Below are 13,004 nucleotides of genomic sequence, written 5' to 3' on the forward strand. Positions count from 1 at the left end.
ATATGGCAAAGAAGTAGTATATGTATATATGGAATGCAGCTATGCCGCCTTCCCACAAGCTTCTGGTATAATCCTTATCAACCAGGTCAGCCTAACTGTCTGATAGCATTCAGCTCAAACTCTGCTAAAGCCTGTTTTTGAAAAGGTTCTTGTACAGCAGGCCTGCAAACACACTTCCCTTTTCTTCATTTCCTATCCTTTGAGGTGTTTGACCTGGGATTATAGTCTTCAGAACTTTAATCCCAGGTTTCAGCTCAAATGGACGATGGACCGTCCACTGAATGCTCTTCAGAATGAAGCTGATTTTCTCCCTGGTGTGACGCAATGACATTCTTGGGAAGGCTCACTCTCTTAGATTTAGTTTCAGTTTTTAATTCACTATTTGTTTACTCAATCTAGTCTTGAGCGTATACAATTTACAGTACATCCTGATCCATCACATTTTTTAGGTTTCTCATTGGTGTGTTTATACAAAAAAAGTGTTCCTTTTTTCTTTTCTTTTTCTAAGGAGTCACCTCCCCTCCGGACCAGCTTTTTGAAACATTTGCTTATCATCCATACTCTCATTTCAGTTTTTGGTAACTGACTTCACATCTCACAAACATTTTCTCGTGACCTGGATAGAGGTGCAAATTATCCACACGCTGAGAACAGAATGTCATTCTGAAAAGAAGGAAAATAGAAAAAATAATAAACCAAGTGTGAATTTCTTCTGTATAAGGCCAGGTGCAGTGTGAGAACTGTGAAATGAAAAGATGATGGTGATTTTGAGCAACCTCTGCTGGAGCCGGCTGCGGAAAGCGAGCCCCTGTTGCACAGGGTCACTTCTGGACCCCTTGCCTCCCCCACCTCCTGGCAGGTCTGGCTATACTTACTTCTGCTGAGTTTCTCCTGCCTTAACCCGAATAGAGGTCACGATGAGCCCTGGCCGACGGTCCCCCTTTCTCCAAGGGATGATGGTTTGGACAGTGTCCCAAATGTTTTCCCAGATGGCCGTTCCTTCCCATTTCAGTTTGATCATCATCAGCTCTCCAATATCAATATCCAGAGGAACAAGAAAAGTGTAGGTTTTATTCTGAGTGATGCCTTCAATTCTAACGGAGAGAAGAAGAAACCCTGTCAAGACATATTGCCTGGGGCTTCGTGGCACAGGGGGATCCATTTGTTTGTGTTCTGCTGTTCCACCAAGTTGTCTTTGCCAGGTGCCCCTTCAGCAGCAGCAGAGACAGATTTCCCAACTGAAAACATAACAGTATGTTAAACGGTTACAGATATACGTTATTAGGAGGATCAATATCTCTATGGTTTATTGACTTAAAGTGGAACGATGCAAGAAGACTCGGTGGATGGAGAATAGTATAAAGAGAAGTCGAAGCAGAAATTATGTCCAGGTGTGGACATCTGACTCCAGGATCTTAGCATTCCTGGGAGAAATGAGAAGCTATAAAGGTGCTACCTGCACAGGGGCCATTTTGTCTCCTCATGAAAGGGGTACCTCGAGGAAATCAGCCTAGGTGAGAAACATGCCAGGGCAACGCCTGAAGCATGGCTGTTGTGCCAAGGCCTATGACACCAGCCATGCTGGGCAATGTTTGGAACTCACAAAGTGATGGAGAGATTTTCTACGTCGTCTTTGTTGCCCGTCAGCGAGATGGTGAATGTTGGATCAATTCGTGGTTCTTGGAATTCGTGGATGAAATGGATTTTAAACTGATAGTGATAAACTGTGGAGAGGAGAGGAAAGCAAGCTGAGTTTTCACTTCCACAGAGACATCATATAGCACTTCACCCTTTATTTATCTCTGTCCTAAACTCTGCACTAAAGAAAGTTCAGACTCTCTGATCAACATCTGCACCCTGAGCCTCTCTGCAGGCAGGGATTTCCTCCATGAGCACTTTCAGCTGAGCCTCCCCAACTCTGTTGGGGCCTTGTTCTGGGCCAGCCCAGGTGTGACTGGTTGATCAGCGCCAAGGGAAGACCGTTCCATGCTCCTCGGGAGACATTTCATCCCGGCTGGCTTCCTGCTGACTTTCCTTCCGTTGCCCTGTTCTGAGGGTGGGTGATTCTAAGGGCTGCCCAGGTGTGTATTCTCACTGCCAACTGGTGGGGATTGAGGGCAAGACTCTCGGACACAAGTCCTCTCTTAGTTGTGGACAGATCCTTGGCATCCAGTCCATCTGATATCTTCCATAGCAACTATTCACCTTGCTGTGGCTGGGAGGGAAAGAGATTCCCAGGATAAATCCTAACCCTGACCTCCTTGCAGAGAGAAATGGCAGCACATCTGGGCTGCCTCTGTCCACACCCGCAGGTTCTGCAGGAGAAACTCTTGCGCGGAGACTGACCTGGAAGCCCACAGCCTGGGCAGAAGTGTGCCCTAGGGACTGGGGAAGGGGTGGTGGTGTTTTTAAATTCCTGCTTCAGCTCCTCACATGGTCTTTGAAACATTTTGAGGAAGGAATTGCAGGTCACTTGACGGAGCCTAAAATAATAGCTGCTTTGTCCTGTCTTGTTAGCTTTTGTGAAAGGCGACTTTTGTTCTGGAGAGCTTAAGGGATATTTTCTTCTGTCCACAGCACAGTCAGGCCTAGCAAGGGGGGAGGTACGTGTGATGGGCTGGGCCTCAGGAGAGTAAAGCGCTCCTTAAATCGGTGCCTGAGCTCTGTGCCTGTCCAAATCAACCCTTGTGTGGAAACTGGCCACTGCCCTGCTGGCAATCTGGGCATCCCTCCAGGTAGTTCGTGGTCATTTGTTCCAGGTAATCTTCCCAATGCATTTTGAATAACCAGGCATGCACATCTGCTTAGGAAGGGATGCACACATCGGGCCAGCGGCTTCCCTGTCTTTCTTGAGGTTTTTAAGAGCTGCAGATGGGAGCTTCTGGCACCCCCTGCTTTCATAAATGAGGCAGGATCTCACCCAGAGGGCTGGCCATATCATTTGGGGGGTCAGCCTGTTTTCCTCTCTGAACTGGTGCCATTTGGAATCTCTGCAGCCGCTGCAGTCTGAGGACGTCCTGCACAGAGTCTGCCCCATCCACAAGACCCCCTCGGGGAGCTGGTCCCCTGTTGCCTGCTCCCCCACTAACCTTTGAATGGCATCTGAGGTTGGGTCTTCAGGAAGAGCCTCTGGCTGCCAGGGACCCTGGCCTTCCGAATGTGATAGCCCAGGGTGTTGCACCGGTTGGCCCGGCAGTCAAGGCAGCGTCCCTTGTCAAACATCTGCATGTTTTTGCACCAATAGCCAGTGATCTGCTTCTGGCTGTATCGCAGGGAGTCAATAAAGAGATGAACCGACCTCTCGTGGGCACACTTCACCGTCTGGGTCAGCCCTGCAGGGAAGCAGAAGGGTGGAATTGAGCAAGTCAGGGGCTTCTCCATCCTGCCAGCTGTGGAATCGCCCACTCCTCTCCAGCGGCTGCTGCCGGAGTCCCTCCACCATCTTCGGTCTCCTCTGGAATCGTTCCATGGGCAGACCTTACAGGGGATGTCAGCTTTTGCCAAGCCTGGATTGGTATCAAACTCTGGCAGCAAACTCAGCATTGCCAAAGCCCTAGGAACCCGGGTCCTTTGGCATGCCAGGCAATACCCTGCCTGTGAACCAAGGGCCTCCTTCAAGGTTCTGCTTGGAGACCCCAGTTCGGCCATCTTGGTGCCAGAGACGATCTCTCCTTCCAACTTAAAGGCTGTCACCACATGAAAAGGTGAGAACCCTCCCTCCCAGCCCACAGCAGCCCCCTCCCCATTCCATTCTTGTAGGCTCCACCCGTGTACACCCTTGGTGCTTCCTTCCAGAACTCCTGGCAGGGCACAGCAGGTGGAAGGCCAGGTCAGTGGGAGAGAGGCCCAGTGGTTAGAGCTCAGAGGGCATCATTCAGCCTCCGGCTTGCCTTGCTCTGCTTTCAGCGGTGAGTCCTGCCTCGGGGCTTCTGAGGGACTCAGCTGGAAGGGTCCCCGCACCAGGTGCCTCCTTCTCTGGCCTCTCATACCTGTGATTCCGTACTGCACAATGTGGTTATAGACATGCATGATGTGGCAGCCAGGCTGAAAAGTTCCCCCATTGGGGTAGAAGTCAAAATGCGCCACAGGCTGCTTGATGCCCACGCTGAGGCCCATGTGCTGCTGGGTGAAGGTGTGGATGGCATCCACAAAGTTGGCGTCGTCTGGCGACAGACGGTCCGTGGGGGACATGCCTTCAAAGAGGGGGCCAGCAGGGTCCAGGCCTGAAAGACAGACACAGCGAGGCTTGTGGGAAATATGGCCCAGGAACGATCCTCGGCGTTTGGCTGAAAAACCCGTTTCAGTTTTGGAAAAGGAGGGCAGCCAGAGCCAACAGGAGGGGATGAGCAAACTAAAGAGAATTATTCCCATTAACTGTGGGAAGATACGGAGGTGCTGAGCTGCCCTCCGAGTCATTGCTGAGCCAGCTGACCAGTTAATTGGTCAGTACAGCCTTAGTGGAGAAATGTTCCTTCCCACCCAGCTTCACAAACTTCCTCCAGATGTGGCTGTACTCAGAAGCCAAGGAGCCAGCCTTTCCCTCAGCTGCCTTTCTTTCCCAGGGTCCGACAGCAATTGCCTGGTCCTGCCCACCCAAATGAAGCTTCCAAATGGCCGCTTCATCCTGAAGTCCAACCAGGCTGATGGACTCACCAGTGATCCTGCCAATCTTCCCGTTGCCTCTCATGGAGCTGCCGGCAAAACCAGCTACGTGGGCCCCCAGGCTGTACCCCACCAGATGAGCATTGCTCCGGTGAAACTGCATGGATTCCTGGAAAAGAGCCAGGAATGGAAGACCAAGGCAAAGTAGTGACCAGCTCTGCAGCCACATGAGTCCAGACCACCTGGGAGGAACCTGGGAGGCCCGTGCTGGTCCATCTGAGCCACTCTAGCTGTGACCGCACAGTCCCCCCAGGCCAATGGGGGCTCAGCTGAGAAGGCACTGCAATTTGCTCCCTGGTAGGGGTGGCCTCCCCCGGAGGGAGGTTCTCTGGAGCAACCTGCCTGAGAGCTTCTCCTCTCCCTGCTCACCTCCAGCCATTCCAAGAAGCGAGCGATCTCTTGGCCGATGTCGCGTGTATTCTGGACTGCAATGGGGTAATGTGCGTGCGCAAGAGAGAGCCAATCAGCGATGATGACATTGGTGTGAGGCAGTTGGGTTTTGAGCTCTTCGGCCAGTTTCCAAATCCATCCTTCAAGTCGCCTGTCCACCTGCAGCCACAAGAGGAAAAGGGAAGCACCTTGGAGATTGCCCAGAGTGTGCCAGCATGCCAGGGCACCTCCCACTTCCCAACGGCCGTGGGTGCCACCCCACAGCCAAAGGCAGCCTTGGCCCTCCAGACATCCCATTCACCCATCTGCTATTGCAGGAGCTGACTTGAAAGGGGTGAAACATTGTGTGCCGCAATTCCATGTGTGTCAATGTGTGGTGTGCAGGAGGGTTGTGTGTGTTCCTTTTAGAGGAATTATTTCTGGAGCAGCAGGCACGTTGCTTTTTGTGAGCCCCTCGAGGGGAATGGAATTGAGTCTCAGGACCACACGTGCCCTCCAGCCCTTGGAGGGGATACAGGGCTGCCTCCCCCAAGGAAGCTCTGCAGCCCCAGCTCAGGTGTCGCCACCTCAGCTGCGTGCAAGGAACGGACAGAGGTGGCAGCAAGAAGAGCCCTCCCCCTTCCCAAGAGGCAAGACCCCCTTACCGACCACCCATGGATGATCATCACCAGCGGGACGGAGGCGTTGAAGGGACACCGCTGGAGCGCCTCCTCCTGGCGTGGCTCCATCAGGCAGCCCTGCTCCGCCCTCTTGGAATACAGCAGGAACTTGGCCTGGAAGTGGGGAGGGCCTCTCCTCTTGGGAGGCAGCCGCCGAGAGCCTGGAAGAGACCATCAGCAAAGGGGTTTTGCCCACCTCTGGCTCTGCAGGAGGCAGGATGTGGGACACTTGGCTTCTGGGTGCCGAGGATGCCCATCGACCCTCCATCGGCTGCCTGCATCCCATTCCCGTCTCACCCGCGGGCTTGATTCTAAATCAGAAGCTCCTCAACCCTGCTGTGTCTCTGAAGAAGCCCAATTGGCTGCCTCCAGTAAGCTAAGCCGGAGCCAAGAAAGTCAACCTCCTGGGTCCCCCCAGCTCAACCCAGCCTGTTTTCATGATGAGTCTCCCTGCAGTTAAGGCCAATACACATCACAACTCAGAAATCTGCAGAGACCCTTTGAGGGAATCATCTGCACAGATTTGGTGGATCAGACACACGCTGAGATCATCACACTGAAAAAGCTGTCTGGGGCTCTACAGAAAGCATCAGGGATGTTGAGACATTCCAGCATTGAAGAGATTGGGGCACCTAAATTTGCCCCCAGAAGGCCGCCTAGGGCACCCTTACAGCAACCTGTGAGTTTTGTGTCTTTGCCAGGCAACAGAAGAAGCACAGTGTTACTGTTCAACGTCTGGCAGCCCCACTGCAACCTCCATGTTAAGTGAGCCTCCCAGAGGTCTGGGGTGCCCCTCTCCCCCCACATGCAGGCTCTGAAAGAGTTTCAGCCAGACAGTTTATCACGTCCCCCATCTTGCCCTTCCAATATATCCCAAAACTACAAGTTGCTGTTGAGGAGTGGATCTGAACAGCCCCCCACACACACCAAAGCAATAGTGGAGAACATCTGTAGCTCAGGTGTAGGATGAGAGTGAGGTTCTTTCTCTGAGCTTGAGGATTGGTTTCCGAACGTTTCGTTACCAGGCTAGGAGACCTCTTCAGCGGTGTTTAGTCGATGTCTGTGTCAGTGTTCTACTTAAGGGCTTCAGGTGTGGGAGTGTCCAGTGAGGGTCTTGTGATGGGCCAGGTGTGAGTCATCAGAGAGAGGCTTGCGGTGGGGAGGAACACCGCTGGGGTAATGAAACGTTTGGAAACCAACTCTCAAGCTCAGAGAACAAACCTCCACCCCACACCAAAGCAAAGGCAGGCTGTGCAGACTGGAGGGGGCTGCTGGGTCCCTATTTTTAGCCTCCACTCTCAGCCGTCCAGGGACACCCAAAACCACCAGTGTCTCTCATGTCCTGCTGCAGAATCCCCTTGCAGTCCCACCTCCTCCTCCCTTCGTTTCTCCTCTCTTCAGTGAACTGCATGAGAGCCTGACTTGATAAAACAGAAGGATTTTCATTAGGCCATTGCAAAAAGTGCCGGCGTAATATTAAAGGACAACCTCCCATCTGTTGCGGCAAAGAGGCACCAGAGACCTGCCCCCCCTCCTGCAGCAGAAATCTGAGCTTGCAGAAATGCAAAGGAGAGCCGGTGTTCCTGGGCCCCAGGAAGCACCCAGTGCCAGGCTACCTAGCAAGTATTAGAGCTGCAGATCTGCTTGCTGAGCAACAGAGCTGGGCGGGGAGTCGCTAATGGCTTTTCTTGGTGCCCCATGGGCCTCAGAAACCTTTCCTGCTGGCCTCTGTGGCCCCAGAGTTCCCCAGGGCCCCACCTTCCTTTCCTTTGCAGGGAGGAAGATTGTGCCAGAGGTCACCCGGTTCTTTCAGTGCCGCTGAATGAGTCAGAGACCTGCCCAGAAGATTGCTCTGATCTCCTAATCTGGCCGCCCATTTCCTCTGTTTGCTCTTCCTGTGTAAAAGGGGGACTTTCGATTGTCGAGTCCACTGTCAAATGCAGCTGGGGAAAAAGACACAGGATGCCCAGGACTCTGGGCAAAGCCACGAGGATTCCGCTTCTTTCCGGTTAGGGCTCATTTCAATTCTGTGCCCTAACCGTGGTGGGGGGGTGAGGGGGGGAAGGGAGCAAGGTATTGTACTGCAGTTGGAGGGGAAACCTTTGCCCCATCCAGAGACCCCCTGGATCCTGCTTGACCTCCTCCCTCAGCTGTGCTTGGGAAGAATCTGCACCAACCGAGGGATCAGAAAGATGGAGAGCCTTCCTGGATCTTGGCTTCCCAATCCAGGGAGTGCCAGTGCTCTTCACGTGGCCCTTTCTCAGCCCCGCTGTCTCCGTTCCCCAAAACACCAGTTTGCTCCTGGGTGTTTTTGCTTTCCTCCCCAGGTGGTGAAGCTGAGAAGGAGCTCCAGAGCAGGTGATGTTTCAGTAGCAGAAGCGATGCCACCCGTGCCAGCGCTGCTCAAGTAGCATCAACGTCTCCGCTGAGCTGACTGCGGTGGTAGCTTCATCGCAGGCGGACCCAGCTGGTCCAGAACCATTGGTGCCATCGGAGCCACTGTCGTCTTCCACCAAAGAGACCAAACAAAGAGCAACATTCCTGCCTCTTTTCGGAAGGGAGGCACTCGTGGGGGAAAAAAAATCTGGCCAATTTCACCAGTGGAGGAGCCCTCTCTCCCCCAACAACTCCTCCTTCATCTGCCAGTCATCTGCCACTGGGTGTAAAGGTAATCCAGGAGAAAAGAAAATCATGGGCACTGCAGAATGCCATTGCTGTGCTAGCCAAGCCATTTTTCCCCAGCCCTTCCCCTGGGATCGGGCCAGCAGCACCGGGGGGGGGGGGAGAAGCAATCTCGGTTCTGTCTCTAATTCTGAGCCTCCTGCTCCACCCTGGCCACAAAGGACCGTCTTCGTTACAGCCAGAAGCAGAGATGGATGCGGTGAGAGCTTCTGCTCTCTGCCGTGTGTTGATTCAGGAAGAGCACAGGCTGTATTTATTTATTCATCAAATTTATGTGGCTTCTGCATTGTATCTAAAATCCCTTTATTCATAATTAAGTAGAGTGAATTCTTCCCACACATTTATTATTTGCAGGTCCAGAGTAATTGAATGCAACGTCTGAAGATTCAGGAAGAAATGAAATTCTCCCATTCATAATTAACCAAGACAAATATTTCACACATTTCTGGCCTGTATTTCTTATCTGAGGAATTTGCATTAGATGGAGACTGAAAGGAAAGGGGGAAATGGCAGGTTTAGCAGAAGACATATCTGTCAGTGCAGCCAATCATCCTTCAAAGCTCATGGCAAGCATCTGCTACCAACATGTTATCAAGGGTGTCACTTAGAACCTCAAAGCGGTGGCTTGAAAAAATCGTATCAAAAATCCTTTCTTTAATCAGATTAGTCTGCGGTGCACGAAGAGGCTTATATTAATTGTCAAGCCTCTTCTTCCTCCCAGGACTTGCAGCTGATCTTAAAAATAGGCCTAGGTGTCCCTCAGTTAATACAGGAAATGGGGGTGCTCTTGAGGCAAGGACGCAGCCTAGTCCAGCACCCCATTCCTTCTGCCCTGCAGGAGCTCAAGGGAACAGTGCCCTGCTTGAGGGAGCAGGTGAGGCTGGCAGGATTCAGCTGTTCAAATCCTAAAAAAAGTTCTGCCAGGGTTTCCCACATCTCTGCGACAACCCCAATATCAAGCAGCGCCTTTTGGAACCACATCACCAAATCTCCCCTAGAGCCAGTCTTATTTTCAGCTGTAAAAGCCAAGAAGGTTTGGGCACCAGCAAAATGGAGAAATGGAGGGTTTTTTAATCAATTAGTCCTGGTATGTCTGCTTTCTAAGTTTTGACAAAGAGGGGCCAGATTTTTTATTTAAAATATCCTAGTTTGCAGAAATTATGAAGAGAGAAAATTAATTTTCCTTCAGCCCCTCAAACAAAAGTTATTTTCATGCAGCCTCAGTTTAAATCTCCAACTACTCCTGCAGTATTAAAATCTTTTGTTTTGCATCAAAAAAAAAAGTTTGCTTCTTGATCCTTCTTGCACCAAGCAAAGCTGCCACCCTCCAAATCCAAATCGACATCCTTGCTGTGGCTGCTAAGCAAACACTGCTCACTGGCCTCTGGCCGTCTGGCCGGTGTCCAAAGTTCTCCTGAAAGGGCCAGGACCCCTTCGGTCTTCGCTTGGGAGTCCTGGTGGCTTTCAGGGGCTACTGGCAAAGGAGCCCAGAGTTAGCTCTGAGGAACCTTGTGCCCGGCTGTCCCACACCAGCCTTGGAGGACTCGGGTGGGGCGATCTGAACTAAGCAAAGAGGCTCAGAGGCTCTGCTCCCCTTTGGGGGATGCCTGGAGCACAGTTTGCCCCTGCCCCAGCATCTGGAAGGGGAGCAACAGATCCCCCCCCAAGGAGAAGAACGAAATAAGAGTCTAGCCAGGGCCTTTTTGTAACTGAATAAATGCAGGGAGGATGCAGGCCCCAAAGTGTGGAGCAGCAGCTGATGGCAGGAAGCCTCTTTGGTGAGGTGGGGAAACAAGGGACTCTGAAGGACAGGCTGGGGGGTGGGGCTGGCCTCTGGGGATGGAGAGGCTGGGCTGCTGCTAATCCAGCAGGGGAATATTGCTTTGGGAATACTGCAGGCACAAGATAGGAAAGTCAGCAAACTCCAGGACACCCACAGGGACAATATGGCAATCTCCCCTCCACCCGCCACCTGCCTGCTACAGTCAAGAGGGTCCCTCTCCAACCAAGTGGAAGGAAACTCCTCTGGTCTTCTGTCCTTCCTTCCTTCCTTCCTTCCTTCCTTCCTTCCTTCCTTCCTTCCTTCCTTCCTTCCTTCCTTCCTTCCTTCCTTCCTTCCTCCCTCCCTCCCTCCCTCCCTCCCTTCTCTCTCTCTCTCTTTTGCCTTATGAATGAATATGACAGCTCTCATTGACCGCACTCCCTTTTCCTAAGGAAATGCATTTGCTGCTCCCGACCCCACTCAGGGGCTGAGTCAGCCCACCCAAGGCCTCCCCTCCTCTCCTCTGGACAGGAAGCAGTGATTCCAGCAAATGGCCTTGTCCCTTGAAGCGGGGGGGGGGGGGAGGAGGCTGTTTGGGCCGGACCTTCTTCCAAATCCACTGTCGCTGCTCAGAGGCTGCGGGCTTACCTTTCTTCCTTCCGCCATTGGGGTTCCCTTCGGCAAGAAGCGCGCAGAGAAGGAAGAGCAGCAGCGGAAGAGCCAGATGGCTCCTCATTGCACCTTTGCCTGACACCGCCAGGCCAAGCTGGTTCCCGATGGTGAAGGGACGGAAGGACAGAAAGGGCCCTCTTGTCCCCTGTAGGCAGTGGGGACTCATTAATGATTAACCTTTTGCACGGAATTGTCTGTTTCTCTCTGTGCCCCCGTAGACAAATCAATGCTGTGTGGCCCGATCAGAAGCTGTGTTTGGTCTCGGGGGGGGGGCCTCCCCCTCCCCTCCCCCCCTCCTGGCACTGGTGGTTCCCTGGATGGGTTTTGGTGGCCAGGCTGAGTCTTTCCTGATGGCAGGGAGAAAGCAATGCGGGAAGCCCACTCCGCTTCTACTGACCTTTCTCCTGACACATTGTGTAAGGTCCAGTGGGAGGGAGGGCAGCCTCAAGGCCTTTCACTTACTGAGGTGGCCCCCCACTTCTCCCACCCGAGTGGGGGTGAGCCTGGCTTCCAAAGGAGACTCCTGCCCCCCAGCCTGGCGCAGCAGGAGAGCTCAGAGCTGATGGGGCGCATGGCCAGCAGCCCCGTCTGGCTCCTCTGGGATCCTCCCCTGGCCAGTTGGTCAACATGGCCTTTGGCACCGTCCTGCCTGCCCTTGTCTGGCTCCCCCTCCCCCGCCGGTTTCTCATCCCTTTCTGCATCCGCAGTTGCCACCCCCTTGAAATCTCCCCCAAATCTGCCAGGGTTACCACAGCTCTGTCCCCCCTTTCAGCATTATTTCTTGATTTCAGCAAAAGTCCAACCCCCGGGACTCTTGCCCTCCTTTAAGGATGCCTTCCATCTTCAGCCCACATTGCTGATCTCCGGGGGGGGGGGGCAATGCTGCTTGCATCTAAAACTGGGACGGGGGGGGCGCATTCGGACAGCTACTGAGCGGGCACCGGCTTCCTTGACTGGCTGGGAAAATGGAGAAGAAAGACCCCAGGAACGAAGGGCAGTTTGATATGCCCGTTCCGGTTGCAAAGACACCCCATCGGCTGCCGCGTGCGAGGCAAAGCAAACAGACTTCTCAAACAGAACCAGGCCGGGCTTCTGCTATCGGGCCGCCCGATCCAAGGGGCTCTGCTGGGCTGAGCGGGGCAGTCCACGCCGTCCACGTCACCCGCGGCCAGGAGGGCAGAGAGCCCGGCTCCCTGTGGCTGGGAGGCGAGTCAGCGGCGTTCGTGGACTGTCCCCACTCTTCGCTGGCCAGCCTGGCTCGCTGGGCTCCCAAGAGAGGGGCCGGGACCACCGGAAGGGAGGGGTCCCTTTTGCTTTTGGACGGATGACGGGGCCATTTCTCTCTGCTTCTTCCTTGGGCTGCGTGTTGCCGACAGGAGGTCTCACAGGGCGTTGGCCACGGCAGCCCCGCCCCCATTCTGAGCTAGACTGCTCCTGAACAGCAGGCTCTTATCTCGGAAGGGCCACCGAGCTCTTCCACTAGGGAGGAGGCGGAGCGAGGGATGGGCTAGGATGGGCCGGAGTGAGAGATCGGCGCCCCCCGCACTGGCCCGGCTCTGCCCGAAGCACGCCCGGGCCGCCCACTTTGGGCAGTGGACGCCGAAGCGCTGACGGGCTCCCCCCACCCCTCGGCTCTTTCCGCCAATCTTGGCGCGGGCGGGGGGCTCTCCCTCCCTTCGGGCCGGGCTTCTGGACGATGCTGTGCCGGGCAGCAGTACTTTGCCCCCCGCCCCCTCGGCAGAAGTCCCGCAGAGCTCGGACAACGGAGGTCCTCCACCATGGCCCCAGTTGCCCCAGGGCATCGCTTGCGTGCCAGAGAAGGTTGGGTGAGGGGAGGCTTGGAGCGGCCGGGTTTGCCTTCTGGAACTCCTGGGGTTCTTTGTCTAGAGGGGCCCTTAATTGCCCTCCCGGAGGCCCAGCACCAGCACCGCGCATCCCGGGGGGGATCGCTTCTTCCCAGGCAGACACTGGCCTCGTGATTGGGAGAAAAGGCTCTTCGTTCCCCGTCCCTCTGGATGTCCCTCCCGATGTGTGGAGCGAGGCAGAATTCAACATTGGAGCTGGAGACAGCCAAATAAGCCAGTTCGAATTCAGTCGGAGCTGCTCCATTGGCTTGACCAGAAAGAGGCGGCTGAGCTGGGGGGGGGGCGGGGGGGGGAGTTTCAGATCTGTTCCTT

The 13,004-nt window shown here is 54.1% G+C and overlaps 1 protein-coding gene across 1 annotated transcript; it reads right to left on the minus strand.

The window, feature by feature from the left end:
* Positions 1–563: 563 nt before the first annotated feature.
* Positions 564–10,891, minus strand: LIPC (lipase C, hepatic type; the record flags this gene model as incomplete). Its single annotated transcript, XM_081337786.1, has 9 exons — positions 564–663; positions 876–1,094; positions 1,604–1,724; positions 3,090–3,332; positions 3,990–4,223; positions 4,654–4,771; positions 5,032–5,211; positions 5,697–5,872; positions 10,804–10,891. 9 exons carry the CDS (start codon positions 10,889–10,891, stop codon positions 564–566), a joined length of 1,479 nt encoding a protein of 492 aa, XP_081193912.1.
* Between the last annotated feature and the right edge of the window lie 2,113 nt (positions 10,892–13,004).

The sequence above is a fragment of the Vipera berus genome (assembly GCF_964194415.1).
Source record: "Vipera berus genome assembly, chromosome: 12".
Lineage (NCBI taxonomy): Eukaryota > Metazoa > Chordata > Lepidosauria > Squamata > Viperidae > Vipera > Vipera berus.